The sequence below is a fragment of the Eublepharis macularius genome, chromosome 16 (assembly GCF_028583425.1).
Source record: "Eublepharis macularius isolate TG4126 chromosome 16, MPM_Emac_v1.0, whole genome shotgun sequence".
In the NCBI taxonomy this organism is placed as follows: domain Eukaryota; kingdom Metazoa; phylum Chordata; class Lepidosauria; order Squamata; family Eublepharidae; genus Eublepharis; species Eublepharis macularius.
In genome coordinates, this window is record NC_072805.1 from 37,349,701 (window position 1) to 37,367,150 (window position 17,450).

At 45.7% G+C, this 17,450-nt stretch overlaps 1 protein-coding gene across 1 annotated transcript in view; it reads right to left on the reverse strand.

Moving 5' to 3' along the window:
• Positions 1-413: 413 nt before the first annotated feature.
• Positions 414-17,450, reverse strand: part of N4BP1 (NEDD4 binding protein 1) — a 34,422-nt gene continuing 17,385 nt past the window's right edge. Inside the window, exons 3-7 of the mRNA XM_055000609.1 lie at positions 9,040-9,170; positions 8,416-8,512; positions 7,133-7,240; positions 4,850-4,957; positions 414-952 (exon numbers count right to left, since the gene is read on the reverse strand). Of these exons, the coding sequence (XP_054856584.1) occupies positions 619-952; positions 4,850-4,957; positions 7,133-7,240; positions 8,416-8,512; positions 9,040-9,170 (778 nt within the window). The 3' untranslated portion in view covers positions 414-618. The remainder of the gene's footprint in view (positions 953-4,849; positions 4,958-7,132; positions 7,241-8,415; positions 8,513-9,039; positions 9,171-17,450) is intronic.

Sequence of the window (17,450 nt, forward strand, 5' to 3'; positions counted from 1 at the left end):
ACACAACACTCACTTGACAACACTCCATGACCACTGCATCTCCTTTGAACTGTGTTTCTGCATTGTTACATCGCAGAAGTTCAGCCAATGGGAATGGGACCTCACAGGTAATAGATTTTTTAGCTTAAAGTGGAGCCTTTGGGCACTTACCATCAGGACGCCAGAATGTGCTTCGCTGCCCTCATTCTCTCACGGATGAGTCATCCGGTATCACCTGCTGTATCAGGCAGTTTTACCCAACAACGGGAGCAAGCCTCTACTACAGCCCCTTTTATTTGAACTGCAGTTGTGAGCTCACTTTTGAGTGGCACTCAGATCTAATTCTTTCGCAGGCAACTGAGGACTGCAACAGTAAACGACTGCAAGCCAGTCAGAAATAAAGAACCGCGCTCTTTCAAAACACCTCATCAATACAAATTCATAAAAGCAATATAATTTAAACAAACGAGGGGAGGGAAAAAAGGAGAAGCTGGCATCTGCATATCCTTTGGATATCTGCAATTGTTTTATACAAAAGGATTAAGCTCTGACTATTCACAGATGGCCTGGCACCAGCTTAGAACCATCTTTATATTAACAATCCAAACTGCAAACTGGAGGGTTCTCAGTTGGGCTCCGTCATCCTAAGTCGAGCACCAGGGCAGACAGCGCATTCATGTCTCTCATGTGAGGATGCTGAGCAAGTATCTCCCCGATCTTTGCCCTCTGCTCAGAGGTAGGGAATATTTTTTTCAAGGCTTCTTTTAAGTGGTTTGTTTCTGCAGCAGATCTTGGGTGTGGGGGAAGGGCCGCGATAGGCAGGGGTGGCGACGGGAACGGAGAGGAGGCAGGCAAGAGGCCGGACAATGAGCTGCTTGCCAACGGTTCGCTGCCATTGGGCTGCATCAGGAAGTGGGATGTCCCAGAAGCAGGAAGTCCTCTGCTTGCCGGGCCAGCATGCGACGGGACGCCCCTGCAGAACACAAGGAATAACACTGGATTTAAGAGCCTTCAAACAACTGTCTACAAAGACAAGGGAATCCAAAGTCCTCCCCTCCCAACATATTTATAAGCTTGATCCAATGTTCAGACAAGCGGACCTGCACCACTGTGGTTCGACAGAACTTTCATACTGCTTTATTGTAGTAAGGCTGTCAAGGAGGTGCACAGAAATAAAAGCACACAGTTGACCAGGAGATGTCAATAGGGGATAAAGCACAAAAGTAATTTTCTCTTAGAAGATGATTACTTGTGTTAAATTGACCTGGATAGCCCAGGTGAGCCCGATCTTATCAGATCTTATCAGATCTCAGAAGCCAAGCAGGGCTGGCCTTGGTTAGTAATTGGATACCTCCAACGAAAACAAGGGCTGCAGAGGCAGGCAATGGCAAACCACCTCTGTTAGTCTCCCGCCTTGAGAATCCCAACAGGGGTCGCCGTAAGTCAACTCTGACTTGAAGTCATGATTTTGTTTTTTCACATGTGTTTAAAGGTCTTGGGAGAACTGTATTAAAACCAGTAAACGGTCCACTTAAGAAAGAAGGCACAAGGCAGCTGGTGATGGTCGAGTGCCCCACAAATGAGGCGCCACGCTACAGAAGTGGTCTTGTCCCTTACAGCCACCCATTTCACCTCAAAGACTCATGCAACAAAGCCTCCGAAGTGGCTCTTAACATGTATGCAACGTATGTGCAGTCCGGACATAAAAAGTACCGCTTCTGCTTTGCAGCCTTGCTGACGTTTTAACCTCATTTCATTTGCTGCAAAGGATTTAACACCATTGTGCTTTCGCTGTCGCTTGAGCGAGCGTGCAGGTGTCCACCCAGATTTGCCAACCGTTTGGCCAATGCAATGAACTCTGCCCCACCTCGATTTTAAATCTGCAACAGGGCCCTGTACCAGTGGATGCCACATTTAAGATTATCCTATTCACCTTAATTCTGGCCTTAGTTCTGGTCGCCACACCTTAAAAAAGATATCATAGCACTGGAAAAAGTACAGAGAAGGGCAACTAAAATGATTAAAGGGTTGGAACACTTTCCCTATGAGGAAAGATTGAGGCGCTTGGGGCTCTTTAGCCTGGAGAAAAGACGACTGAGGGGAGACATGATAGAGGTTTACAAGATAATGCACGGGTTAGAGAAGGTCGAGAAAGATGTGTTTTTCTCCCTTTCTCACAATACAAGAACTCGTGGGCACTCTATGAAATTATTGAGCAGTCGGGTTAGAACAGATAGAAGAAAATACTACTTTACACAAAGGGTGATAAACACATGGAATTCGTTGCCACAGGAGGTGGTGGCAGCTACAAGCATTGCCAGCTTCAAGAGGGGACTGGACAAATATATGGAGCAGAGGTCCATCAGTGGCTATTAGCCACAGGAGATAGATGGTATTCTCTTTGTGGGGAGGTGGTGCTCTGTTGTCTTGGTGCTGGAAGGAAGGCAGTGGGAGGGCTTCTGGTGTCCTGGCCTCACTGACAGTCCTTTAGATGGCACTGGATTTCTAGCCACTGTGTGTGACAGAATGTTGGACTGGATAGGCCACTGGCCTGATCCAACATGGCTTTGCTTATGTTCTTATGTTCTTATGTTCTTAATAGGTCTAAATTACTACGAGAATTTGCTGATGATATCTGTGCTACACTTAGGCCCCCGGCAGCGAATCTAGCCACAATTTCCCCCTTGCTGGCTGGGCTTTTTATGTTTTTTCCTCTTAGCACCGACACCAGTAAGACCCAATTATTAAATAATCGGTACACTGATATATTGTTGCTTTAAACACAATCTTCACTCAACTCACACTTGACTAACCAGTTACAGTCTTTGACACTCTACTTAACAGCCTATTTCATTTCTCTCCTGCCCTTTTCTAGATTACAGACCCAAGGTAAATTACCTTATGTATCTCCTCCATATTTATTTATTATATATTTAGGATATTTCTATGCTGCCTGGATTCCAGGCGGCTTACAATTAAAACAATGTTGCAATATAAAAATCCAGAGGCGTTAGCCGTGTTAATCTGTAGCTGCAAAATAGTAAAGAGTCCAGTAGCACCTTTAAGACTAACCAACTTTATTGTAGCCTAAGCTTTTGAAAATCACAGCTCTCTGATGAAGCTGGTTAATTGGTTAGTCTTAAAGGAGCTACTGGACTTGTTACTATTTTGCAATATAAAAACAAGCCTTTAAAAACATATCAGAAATTGTAGCAGAGAAGTGTATTTCAATCAATTTCATTCCTAACAAATATGAACACGAATACTTTGAGCACTAATAGGCAGGAGACCATCAAAGCAAAACCACTCAGTTAAGGCAGAGGGCTCAGTTTAAATCACCGGACTTCCCAAACATGCAGAGCAATATTATTGTGTAAGTGTAACACAAAAGAATGGTCGAGCTATTAAGTGTATAGTACCCTGGAGAGGAGATAAGGGTTGGTGCATGTGAGCCATGAAGCAGGCATTCCCCTGACCCTAATTCTTCCCCCACTCCCACACAGTACAAGAGACTCTACTTTGAGAGTACAGATTCCTGGCAGGAGGATTAAACAGCATCAAAGAAAGTGCTTTTCCTCTGATCTTAATCACAAACTCAAAATACTTTAAGCTGTAAGGAGATGGAGCCCCAGATTCTAGAACGGAGAGATAAAAGTAAGGGTGAAGGCTGCATGCCATAATTCCACTTTTTTATAGGGTATAAAGGAGGAGATGTCAAACATGTATGCAGAATCCTTCCTCTGTTGTAGCCCTGAGGTTCAAGGCTATGCTACTGGCCTCTTGCTCATTCCATTCCAGACCTCAGCAATCTGGCCAGCTGCACTTTAACTACCGGTGTTCAGGGCTGGGTCCCGAGGAAGCCATGCCAAGCTCTGAAGAGCCACAATGTCACAGCACTGAGGAAAAGGGAGGGGACTTTCCTCAGATTATTAGTATCACTCAGTCACTTCGGATTCAAATTTCAGTCATTCAAAAAGTCTTGATATGTTACCAACATGTGGAAAGGTGCACACTGTTTATTATTTCAATATCGTGGGATGTCCAACTGAATTTCAAGAGTTTAGAAAAATCAATGATAAAGAGTTTCCTTCCCTTCAAATGCCACAAACCAATACAAAAGTTGAACCTTTGTAACTTTCAGATCAGGCATTGTTTTACAAAGAGTGGATCCACCCAGGAAGGCAGAGAGAGAGACAGATTTTGTTGTGGTGCCCTCCACAGTTAATCAACCTAACTTCCCTAGGTCAGAGACACCAACTGATTAGCTCTTTGTGAAACTGTGTCTCTGTTGTGCCCTCATGATACCTTGAGATCTGCCACACTGATGAGGAAACCACTAAACTTCAGAGGACCAAGTGACCAAGGCACTTGACATGTTTATCACAAAGTTATGACCCAGTTTTAAAAAAACACACACACACACACTCTCTGATGACGGTAAGCCAGCTGCGGCAACGGAAGGTAAACATACCCTGCTGCAAAACCACGAATTCGGAGCCACTGCCTTCTTTGCAATTTACATCATAAACCTTTCAGCCTTGCAATGGCTGTCCCAACTACATTTCGCCCTAAAAGGCAGGGTTTGTGGTTGCGTGCACATGCAAAAGTGGTAAAAGCAAAAGAAACCATAACTAATTTTTCTTGAAGTGCTGGGGAAAAAACCCTCTCACAATACTGTAATGAGAAACAGCTGAAAGAGAATGGGTACACTACACCCTGCTAGTCAAATGTTACAAAGTAAACAACAGTGACAGCCGGTTAAACGCACTACGATTGCTTGCTGTTTTATACATTAAGGCTACTGTTGTTGTTGTTTTTTTAACCAGCTAGTGTTTTAAAAGTCACAGCTTCGTATAAGAAAACTCCACACCTGACACGGGGTTCATCTTGAAGGAAGCTTTCTAATCCCGGTCCTTTCCGCCCCATTGGATCATCAGGAACCATAAAGATGTCCCCGACAAAAGTGTACTGGAGCAGCCTGCAACAAAGGCAAAGGGATAAGGAAGGGAGAACAGTAGCAAAAGCAGCACTTAGATTTATATTCTAAGCCAGGGACTTGTGACCAAAACGCCACCGTAACTGGCTCTCCCCCCACCCTCTCTCAGTACTGGATCCAGCTGGCAAGGAACCATCAGTGAAGCCCTCTCCTCCGTTCCAACCTAGGGCAGGCAGGGCAGGCAAAGAGAATCCTTGGACATACTTGTTAGCTCCCTGAAAAGAGAGCTCAGATAAGCCCTGATAAAAGCTCACCTTGCCACCTTTCCAAGCCCGTTCACTTCTCTCCCACTTGTTGCCCGAAGCCGAACAGTTAAGAAGCGCCCCCCCCCACCAACCCAAAGGAACACACCAACATCCTAAGACATAAAAGCCAAACTGTGTTGCCGACAACTCACTTTTTACCCCTGCACATGCGCAGCACGCAGGGATTAGAAGCGAGCGGGTTTGCCCTCCCCACCACCTCCTTGGAGCCTCCACAAGCCCGGAAAGGCCCAGCGCAGCAGCAGGAAGGCCTGGCGCCTTGGTGAGGCTTGCTGAAGCTGGGCGGGGGGGGGGGGGAGACCTGGTGCGGCTTCCGAAAGAGGCACACAGAGAGGCCATCAGGAGAGGTCAGCGGGGCATGTACCAAAAAGGAATGACAGGACTGCCCGCTGAAAAGAACAGGAGAGGCTTGAAGGCCCATTAGAGAAAATGGGAGCTCAGAACGCCAATTTACTTGCATGAGCTCCACTGAAAAACGTTGCAGCACAAAAACAGTTGCAAAGAAAACGTGGAATGGATTTTCCATAGAGGTCTCTGGGCCCAGATAGACTACTCTGGGACTGGTAGTAGCAGAAGCGTTCTTGGACTGGAGTGACAGGCCCCACAATGGAATGGCAGCCCCTGGGAGTAGCAGGAGTGTTCTTGGACTGGAATGACAGGTCGCAAAGTAGAATGATCGCTCCTGAGAACAGGCTTTCCCCTAAATCCACAGTGAGTACAGCACCAAAGCATTTTGTTTCACTTTTCTATTGGCCTACCAGGTGTCACTGCTGTGTTGCCATGGCAGCACCCTGCCCATCACTGTCAGCCCAGCCGATCATCGGGGACTACAAGGAGAAGGGCTCTTACCACTACGCCCAAAGGCAGAGGGAGCACAAATGGGGAGGAGGAAGGGAGCCAGCCAGAGGGGGAGGCGAGCAGAGGGAAGCGCACGAAAGTCTGCATCGCTGTGTGTGTTAATCTCTGAAACTCCTCATCTTGGCAGCCGCTGCAGGGCCTTGGGAGGGCGAGGCGGCCCTACAGGGCAAGGGCAGGGCCTGGCCTCAGAGGCCACTAGCTGCAGGGAGGGGGCCCGCCGAATCCATTCTCTAGAGCCTGTTGTCTTTGTTCACACAACGGGCATCGTTTCTAGTCTTCAAATAATTAAGGCAGACTGAGGAATTAGGTCTACCAAGAAGTGCTTGCTGAGCCTGAAGCTACAATTTATGTTTACAGATAGGACTGAAGACCACACACAGGCATGGGAATGTTAGTATTCCCTTTACCCTGTCAAGGCTGATAGTATTCAGGGACTGCAGTCTGTGCTGGAACCATCTGACTGGCATTTCCCTTTGAACTGAACACAACAGAGAGGCTGACTGAAGGGAGATAACTATCTTGCTTAGGGCACATCTTACCTATCTCTTTTATCTTGCAGGGGGAAAAGCAGATCGGAAGGAGGCAATTTTTATTTGCAATACCCCTACCATTACCCTTTGCAGCCTCTGGATGCATTCTACGAGTGTATACACTCACTTGCTGAGGGAAAATTAGGTGCAAGTTAGCATCATCTACAGTTTGGCCGCAGCAAAGATTTTATAGCTTTTAAGGACTTACATGCCCTGCTGTTGAAATCAATTTTATACTGTTTTTATATTTTTATGCTACCCTGCTCGATTTTACATCCTCTGGCTGTAATCTGCTCTGAGACCGCTTGTGGGGCGAACAGAATATAAAACCAATTAATTAACTGATTAAATAGACTCAAGAAGACCTCACTGATCCCTTTTGATATTCTACCCTTAAATTTATCTTAAATTTTGAAAATATATTAAGATCACCAAGGAAGCCATTTCTGCCCCTTCACACAATTTGTAAAAATAAAATAAAATTTAAAAAAATCCGTGCAACTTACCTCTTTTGAATAATTTCCCTCCAGGATGTTGATTCATCCACAAACTCTCTCAGATTATCATTGGTAACGATCACCCCTTCAGTTTTCTCAGCAAGATGTAGCAAAAACCTGAGATGTGTGTTAAAAGAAACGTATTTAATTCATTATATCCTGCTTTTCTCCCCAATGGGGATCAAAAGGAGCTTGCTCTGAACCAGTTTCTGACCGAAGCCTGCTCCAGAGGCTGCAACCGAGCAGCATGCCAGGCGCAGGCCCAACAAGAGAGTCCTGGCTGTGTGGCCCACCTGAAGCCACAGAGCACCCCTAGCAAGGAGAACCTGGCACGCCCCCTATGGGGCAGCGGGTCATAAATTCTTAAATTAGGTAAGACAGCAATGGTGGTGCTTGGGGCTATATTTTTATACCCAACAAAAGCAATACTTTTTGTGACGTGTACAATGCAGAGCCAAACACATACATGGTGCTGCCTGCGCTAGGTTTATAGACAGTACTGGTGAAAGCTGAAAGGTTTATGCTCCATCACTACACAACAACATGCGTTTTCCTTTGCCGTTTGGCTAATGCACACAGATGCATGTACTATCCGACTGAACAATGTTCTGCAACTCAGAGCCAAGTGCAAGAACCAACTCCACTGAAAATCTTTGGAGTGCTGCAGGACAACATGAAATTTTTACTGGTGGTGGATTATTAACACGTACAAGGAAGTTGGCGTGTGTTAGATTATGTGGATCTGTTCCAGTAGCAGAAGAAGTTTCCTCTGGCCGAAGGAGCCTTCTCCTGATGCAATCTTGCATCGGGGGAAGTCTCCTTCCACTGGTAAGAAGCACTTCTGCAAAACCCAACCAATGTGTGTTAACTGGCCCATTCAGGACAACGTATCTGAAGACCCCAAACAGAGAACCTTTTCACCAAGGTGAAAGCTGGGCGTCTAGTTTCCCTCTTGATAAAAGGATCTCTCCAACGAGCAGCCAGAAGCCAGAGAAAAATGTAATTAAATGGTCCATTACCGAGCCCCGTGGCGCAGAGTGATAAGATGTAGTACTGCAGCCCGAGCTCTGCTCACGACCTGAGTTTGATCCCGGCGGAAGCCAGGTTCAGGTGGCCAGCTCAAGGTTGACTCAGCCTTCCATCTTTCCGAGGTCAGTAAAATGATGACTGGGGAAGGCAATGGCAAACCACCCCGTAAAAAGTCTGCCAAGAAAACGTCGTGATGCGACGTCCCCCCATGGGTCAGTAATGACTCGGTGCTTGCATGGGGGACCACCTTTGCCTTTACCTACCGATCATCATGAGAAGCAATCCTGGCTCCCAATACAACCCTTGCAGGGGTGAGGGCCAAAATACCAACATCCTGGAGCTGGGTCAAGAAGTGCTGTTCTAGGTTAAAAGAGGGGTAAAAAAAGAATAAAACAGTACTCTTACAAGAACAGGCAGGCTTTTAACTGTTCGTGATAGATGCAATGCTGTGGAATGCTGGGATTGTGTTACCGTTATCACTTCTTCTCTTAGTAAATTCGATGGTCCCGTATCTATCAGTTACACAGCGAGTTTCTGAACACCGAGGGTTCTTTGTGCATAGAACTATTAAGATTTAATCTAAAAGAGGAGATTTACTTCCAGTCCTACCACAGCCCAATGAAGAATGAATATAAGAATTGCCCTCCCATGGTACAGAATGCCAGATTAGAAATGCCAGATTAGAAATTAGAAACAAAAAATCCACTTCCAAACTATTTCTAAAGTGTATTGAAAGTGTATTATTCAATGTGTGTGGAAATGGCCTTGGCATCAAGGAAAAGCTCCTTCCTCTGGAAGAAAGCACCTCTTCTAGCGGAACCAATTCATAGGCTCCCATTCAGCGGTGCCATCTTTTGATGATGAGAAATGTCCCATTTTTGCCTTACCTGTGATGGAAGGGTCCCGCTTTGTTCGCCACTGCGGGACAAACACAGTAATCCTTCGGTGGCCACGCTTCCAGAAATACTCGACTGCAATTGCAATTCCTCGACAAGAGAAGAACTTTTTAAGACCGTGACTGCAGAATAGGGAGGAAAAAGAAAGGGGGGAACAGTAATGTTTGCTGATCTTTGATTTGCAAGCAGCCATGATCGTGCAAGATTATGATACCTATAAAGGTGAGAAGTTAATCTGTGCAAGCAGTAAAGCACAATTATTTGCTATTTCTACGGCACTGTTTGACAAAGACAACAAATGAAGCAGATTAGGCTGTCACAGGTATTGGCTGTAGATTTTAAAGTTAATGTTTTATCATTTAGGCTGGTCCCTTTGATAAATGCTTCAGCTGTATCTTAACAATAAAAAAAATGTCTTTACATTTATTTTTATCATCGGCCTCTTAGAATTCTTTGAATTACAGAGGGCAGAAATTAATTATGTCACATCACCCAATGAGGAGGATTCGTGGTCTAATCGAAGTCACGGTCTGACATTTGAGTAAGCTATACCATACTGGGTTTTGACTTTTCTGGAAGTTGCATGTGTATTGGCAAAAATAAAAAAAGTGATACACTGATCGAGAGGCAAAGAAAAGCTCTGAACCTCCCTAGCTGTTCAGAGGAGGAAAGATTTTAGGATCAGAGCAGATTTGAAGCTGGTACACATCTCAAGGCTGAAATACTCCTAGTTTATATGGTTGCTTGTGATTTACCATGGAATGAGCATACTAAGCCTGATGCACTCATGGTTCAGATTAAACCGAGCCAACTTTTGGTGGGAAATGAGGACTGAACAGGCCTACTCGACCCCCCAGACCCCAACAACCACATTGCAACCAACACCTTGTACACTGTGATCAGCAGGGAATCTATATATATAGGCTCAGCCTGTCCAGTCATAATTACTCAAAAGCAAGGGTGGAGCAGAGGCCCCCAACCTTTCCGAGCCTGCAGAAACCTCCGGAATTTTGAGAGAGGGTGGTGGGTGCCACTACAAAATGGCTGCCAGAAGGGTGGAACCAAGCACACCCACACACCCACACAAGGGTGGAAGGTGTGGAATATAAACTCTCATGGCGGGATCTCACACTCACACAGAAGAAGAAAACCAACTGGGAAAGGGAGGATAGCACACACTGATAGAAGAGGACCGAGGAGGAAAGGGAATGCACCACCTCGCAGCTGATCCACAGGTCCTTTTTACAGGATCCAGGATCCTTCTCCAGTAAGTAGTGGGGAGGATCCATGGGAAAAGTATCTGTTAATTTGTATGTCTGCCCCATCCCCGATTTCCCCACTCCCCTAACCTTGCACCTGTTACAAAAGCCTATTCAAGCTTATGCAACTGATCAGGCGCATGCAGGCACTATCCTGGCAAAGCTAATTCAAACAGCACATCACAGCAAACAACTAGTGCCAGACAAAAATCACAGATCCAGAGGAGTTAGCCGTGTTAGTCTGTAGTTGCAATATAGTAAAGAGTCCAGCAGCACCTTTAAGACTAACAAACTTATTTGTAGCATAAGCTTTCAAGAACCACAGCTCTCTTCATCATGCATCTGATGAAGAGAGCTGTGGTTCTCAAAAGCTTATGCTACAAATAAGCTGGTTAGTCTTAAAGGTGCTACTAGACAAAAAGCAGTGGCTGTTCTCCCATCATGCCATGAAGTTAGCTTCCAATGAAGGCTTCGAACATTTAACTGGTTTCCGTTTCCATTGCCCTATCGACTTTTCTTCTTCCCAGCAAGACCACAGCTTGCTTTATAACAGTCAACCCCAATATTTTTCTTTTTATTGCAGGTGGGCATCCTTGCAACAGAAAAAGGGATACAAGCCTGGAAACTGAAAGAAAGAAGAAAAACCAGCCCAAAGTGCACAACTCTTAGAAGCAAGTCCATGTTTGTTGGTATTTCCTTCTAGGTTTGCTTTAAAGTTTTAGGCCGGCTGCAACGGATCCTCTTCATAACAATGTCATCTAACGGGCTAAGGAGAAGACAGATTCACTGACAAAGCGTAAAGCTGGTCAGCCCAGGGAAAGCCTGGTGCAGTGGTGAAAGCTCTGGGGAGATCTGGTTCAAATCCCCACCCCCATGAAGCTCACTGAGGGACCTTTGACAAGTTAAAGTTTCCCAGGATATGAAGGAGGAGAGAAGCAAGTGCGTTGTCCTGAACTGCACAGAGATAGAATGGGATGGAAATGTGACAGCTAGCTCACTCAAGATGACTTTAAAAGGGGATTAGACACATTTATGGAGGATATGTCTATAATATGCTTCAGAATACCAGTTGCTGGAGGCAGGGGAGGGGGAGCAACAGGGGTAAGGCCTCCGGGCCGGTCCTGTGGGCCTTTCTGGGGAAACAGGATGCTAACTTAGATGGACTGTTGAGGTCCTGATGAGAGAGATTCAGGACATGTTTAAAATGGGTAGGGATTAAAGGTGGGCTGCAGGACTCAGAAAGCCGCTGTGCCAAACCCCTCTAGGAGGACAGCACTTCACAGAGCTACGGTGTCATATATTCTTTTCAACCACATTTAGATTTTCTTGCTAAGCTGCTAAAAAAAAAAATCCACTTCCTCTTCCTCCTCCTCTTTGCCTTTTCTTCTCTTTAAGTATTACCTTGAAAGGTTTGTTCAGGACAGACCAGCAATTTGCAGATAACGCACAAAGGTCGCACTAGCGCGCAGCTAAAAAATTTAAAGGCTCCCGCGAGTCCAGAACATGTGGTCGCAGAGGCTGCCTGCTGCATTCCTGCACGAGTCACTGTTCTGGCCTTGCCTCTTCCCGATCAGCCTCTACTAGGGGACGGTAGTTTCATCGAAACTTTGTTGCACGACTAGATCAGTCAGTCATCTCTAATGCAGAGATGACTCTGCAGAATTATCCAGTCTCTGGACAGAGGCTGATCGTTGCGTGCCTACGTGAGTTGCTGCTCAGAACACTGAGACCCGGAAATACGGCTGGGGCGCATCTGTCCACAAACAATTCTTACACTTGAAAAGGCCAGAGAATACAGTTGCAAGAGTGAAGCATGCGGCCGACTTCAACTCGGGGAGAAAGCGCGCTGTGATTGTTAAGACGTTTGGAGAGCTGGGCATCCTCCAGTATATTCTATACGGAGCAAGCCATGAAAATTCAAACTGCAGAAAAAATGGTTGTTGTGGGTTTTCCGGGCTGTATTGCCGTGGTCTTGGCATTGTAGTTCCTGACGTTTCGCCAGCAGCTGTGGCTGGCATCTTCAGAGGTGTAGCACCAAAAGACAGAGATCTCTCAGTGTCACAGTGTGGAAAAGATGTTGGCAGGTCATTTATATCTACTCAGGAGGGGTGGGGTAGGGCTGAGTCATCCTGTAAGAGTTTCCTAGGGTGTGGAATGCTAATGGCGGGAGGCTTCACTGTATCCTGAGGAGGTTCTTTTGCATATGGATTGGTACTTGATGTGCTAATCTTCTCTGCAGGGCTATTGTCGGGTATAGAATGTTTTGTTAGCCTGGTGTTTTTCAGAACTGGAAACCATGCTCTGTTCATTCTTAAGGTTTCTTCTTTCCTGTTGAAGTTTTGCTTATGCTTGTGAATTTCAATGGCTTCCCTGTGCAGTCTGACAAAGTAGTTGGAAGTGTTGTCCAGTATTTTGGTGTCCTGGAATAAGATACTGTGCCCTGTTTGAGTTAGGCTATGTTCAGCTACTGCTGATTTTTCAGGTTGTCCAAGTCTGCAGTGTCTTTCATGTTCTTTTATTCTTGTCTGGATGCTACGCTTTGTGGTCCCGATGTAAACTTGTCCACAGCTGCAGGGTATACGGTATACTCCTGCAGAGGTGAGGGGGTCTCTACTGTCTTTTGCTGATCGTAGCATCTGTTGTATTTTTCGGGTGGGTCTGAATACTGCTTGAAGGTTATGCTTTTTCATAAGCTTTCGCATCTGATCAGTAATTCCTTTGATATATGGCAAAAACACTTTTCCTGTAGGAGACTGTTTTTCCTTGGTTGTTTGATTCATCCTGAGTTTGATTGCTCTCCTCACCCCACCCCTCCTGAGTAGATATAAATGACCTGCCAACATCTTTTCCACACTGTGACACTGAGAGATCTCTGTCTTTTGGTGCTACACCTCTGAAGATGCCAGCCACAGCTGCTGGCGAAACGTCAGGAACTACAATGCCAAGACCACGGCAGTACAGCCCGGAAAACCCACAACAACCATCGTTCTCCGGCCGTGAAAGCCTTCAACAATGCAGAAAAAATGTCCACAATCTGATCTCTCCCTTATGCTGCATGTAGGTGCCTCCTTGTACATCTGCACCCCAGGGTGATGTCTCTCCATAATTTTGGAAGGTTCATGCCTGTCTCTGTACTGTGTTGGGCACTGTGTAGCTAACTGCTGCCAAACCACTTCCACATATTTTTTTTAAAAACTATAAAACTCAAGGCACAGGCCAAAGCCAGGTCCCGATGTAAACTTGTCCACAGCTGCAGGGTATACGGTATACTCCTGCAGAGGTGAGGGGGTCTCTACTGTCTTTTGCTGATCGTAGCATCTGTTGTATTTTTCGGGTGGGTCTGAATACTGCTTGAAGGTTATGCTTTTTCATAAGCTTTCGCATCTGATCAGTAATTCCTTTGATATATGGCAAAAACACTTTTCCTGTAGGAGACTGTTTTTCCTTGGTTGTTTGATTCATCCTGAGTTTGATTGCTCTCCTCACCCCACCCCTCCTGAGTAGATATAAATGACCTGCCAACATCTTTTCCACACTGTGACACTGAGAGATCTCTGTCTTTTGGTGCTACACCTCTGAAGATGCCAGCCACAGCTGCTGGCGAAACGTCAGGAACTACAATGCCAAGACCACGGCAGTACAGCCCGGAAAACCCACAACAACCATCGTTCTCCGGCCGTGAAAGCCTTCAACAATGCAGAAAAAATGTCCACAATCTGATCTCTCCCTTATGCTGCATGTAGGTGCCTCCTTGTACATCTGCACCCCAGGGTGATGTCTCTCCATAATTTTGGAAGGTTCATGCCTGTCTCTGTACTGTGTTGGGCACTGTGTAGCTAACTGCTGCCAAACCACTTCCACATATTTTTTTTAAAAACTATAAAACTCAAGGCACAGGCCAAAGCCAGGCGGCATGTCTACACACTTTGGCCAGGTTTACACATTGAACAAAATGTACCAAGTTCAGCTTTCCTTTATCACTGCAAATGCCTAAGAAACCCTTGTGAAGACCACACACTTCCTTAAAAAGGATAACAGCTACAGATGATACATTCAGTTATTACATGGCTTCAACTATTTGCATAGCCTTCCGCGTTAGTATTAGTTTGGGGGAAATCAGTCTGGAATTTTAAGATGAATCACAATTGGGACTTTCATTTTACATCACTATTTTTCTCAGCCTTCTGAAGAATGAGGAAACCATTCACATTTTTACTATGCCTTTGTTCAAGTGATGGCTGACTGCAGGGTCAGATATAGGTTTTCCGCTCCAAAGAGAGTCCGATGGCCAGAAGAGCTGATAATTCAAAGCATGGAGTCCTATGTCAGATATGCCTCTAGTGTATCTGTCACGTGTTATAGATTTCTTGCTGTAGTGTTTAGTGTACCTCTGAGAACATGCAGAGGGAAACCTGTTTTGCTGAACAGTTGCTTATCTTGCAGGTGTTTTGGTTACGATTTCCTGGCAGGCCTGAGAATGTGGCCTTGAAGTTCCAGCAGAGATGGCACCAGGCTCCTAAGAGACTGAGCAGAGCTCATCCTTTCCCTCCTCCCAGGCTCTGCATGCCAAAATCCTAACCGACTTTCTTTCCCGGGGGGGGGGGGGGAGGGACTTTGACCTATAATTAACCTTGCTTTGCTACCTTGAGCCTCTTCAGCCAATGCTCCGGTCATAGCATCTTGATACTGGTATACTTCTTTAATAAAACCAACTTTAACTCATTCACTCCCGTGATGCAGTGAAGTATTTTGGGAAGTACCTGGCAAGACCTGACATTTTGGCTGAAATGGCCAAGGTAGATGGTTGCTGTTACTTTTATACAGGCAATGGGTTGGGATCCAAAAAGCTGCTTTGGGGAGCACACACAACAACTCAAGCACGACAGGTGGTTCTCCCCTTTGCCTTTGGCAGATATCCGTATCATAATTTGAAGTATCCCCTTTTAGCAAAAGGGTCCAAAGCCAGCCACATTAATCTTGTTCTTCCTCTTTTTGGATCCTGGTGTTGGGATTTAGGCTGCCCCACCCTAAGCTTTACTCATGGAAGAAACTCCATTGAGAGCCCCTTTATATTTCCTGGAACAATTCAAGGTCTGGTGTTTCAGCAGGATGCCTGAGGTCATTTGGAAAGGCCCTGGTCTGAGAACCTCACTTCACATGGAATGAAAAACTCAGGCAAGAAAAGGCCAGCGGCTGCTTCTCCTGTGAAATGGCGAGATTCAAAACATCTATACCCAGGCCTTTGGAAAACCTGGATACAGGAGAAGGTGCTGCATTCCTATCTCCATTACGAGGTCAAGTCTGAAGGACACGGGGATTTGCAGAAGAGGAAAAACTGGGCAGGGATGATTATCCTTTCCCCCACTTTTCCCTCCCACCAGTTGGAGGGGGGGGTGTTTGGGGGCAGGCGACAATTTGAAATCTGCTTCTCTTTTCCAAATCCTCCTCCCAAAGAAAAGCAGTCATTTTCCGGGGGCGGGGGGGGGGGGGGAGGTTACACACACAGATAACCATGTTCCTGTACCCTGGAACACTTTTGAGAGGAGAAGTTAGTGTGGTGGTTAAGAGTGCAGGACCCTAATCTGGAGAGCCGGGTTTGATTCCCCCCACTCCCTCACTTGAAGCCAGCTGGGTGACCCTGGGCTAGTCACAGCTCTCTCAGAGCTCTCGCAGCTCCACCCACCTCACAGCGTGTTTTGTTGTGAGGATAATAATGACATACTTTGTAAACTGCTTTGAATGGGCATTAAGTTATCCTGAAGGGCAGGATATAAAACGAATGTTGTTGTTGTTGTTAGGAACAGGGCTCTCCTCTCTACCGAACCGTCCTTACTGAATTCCTTTTCCAGAGGAGCATACTAACCAGGTTAAGTGGAAGAGCTTTAAGGCTTATTTTTCAATCACACCCCAAGAAGTTTTTGGGTCTTGGAGGCTGGACTTGGTCTTTGTTATGAAGCTTTTGCTATTTCATTTATTATTACAATTTGGAATTCACGGAAATTTTGCAATTTTATTGCAAGCAAATATAGAGATCGTATGAATCAGGTGGTAGGGTCAGCAACTACTCTCTCCCACGCACCCCCAAAAGAGGCATAACTCACAAGTATCATTTCCCATGTGTAGATATAATTAAAACAAAATCGGCTTGCTCAATAGCACAAGCGCATTCTTATGCAACTTCCATTTGTTTCGACAGCAACTGAACAGCATCCAGATTGTGAAAAAGATTCTGCAGTATAATTCAAGCTTCCTTTTTATATTTTGCTTGAGGAAGAAATCAACCCCGCCAATTATATACAAAATTTTAAAAAATCTGGGAACAACACAAGGGGACCAGACCTTAGCGGCGAAGAACAAAGTTTGGATCTCTTAGGGAAGGTAGAGGCACTTGGCAGAGGTTGCCAGAGGAAGGGAGTGGCCACCTGCCAACTGAAGAGGCAACAGCAGGTTACTCAAATAACGGACGGTTTGAACAGCACCAGGGTTGAAGGTCTAGGAACAGCAGGTTGGCTGCAGTGGCTGACAAGTTTGGGCATTTGAGGGGGAGGGGGGCAGGACCTCCTTCCCACCCCCAACCTGATTTATCATTTTTACTTTGCAAGACAAAACCAGTACAAGAGGATTTTCAGTTTGTGAGAGCAGATTCTTTCAAGCCAAGAGGGCCTGAAGCTGGCTCTGAGGAGCAGGTCTGAGACATTATAGGCCCAGACCATTTAAAACAGTAAAATGCCTTCTTCTTTTTTAATTGTCATACAGGATGAACCAATGGCAAAGGGTGTGTAAACAAGGAAGTCAAGTACAGGCACTACCAGCAGCAATAATTATGATGAGTTTTTAAGCCAGGGTTAGTTTGCTAAGTTTGCCAAATGCGATACTGCACTCAGCAAGATAATTTCATTCCTTCTCCCAAAGGTTACTGGGGAAAGCTGGCTTAACTGTGCTCCAGAAACTATGGTGTATTTCCAGGCACCTCACGCATGGTTTGTGAAGTGTTCACCAAATGGATGAGGGCCACAGCATGTGCCTGGATGTGCAGGGTGGCTGACACAGGCAATTAAACAAGTTCGTCGTTTTCGCCTTCTCTCCCCTGGATCTTACTCATCACTGGAGAATGTTGAAAAAGGCTCACTATCTCAAACCTGA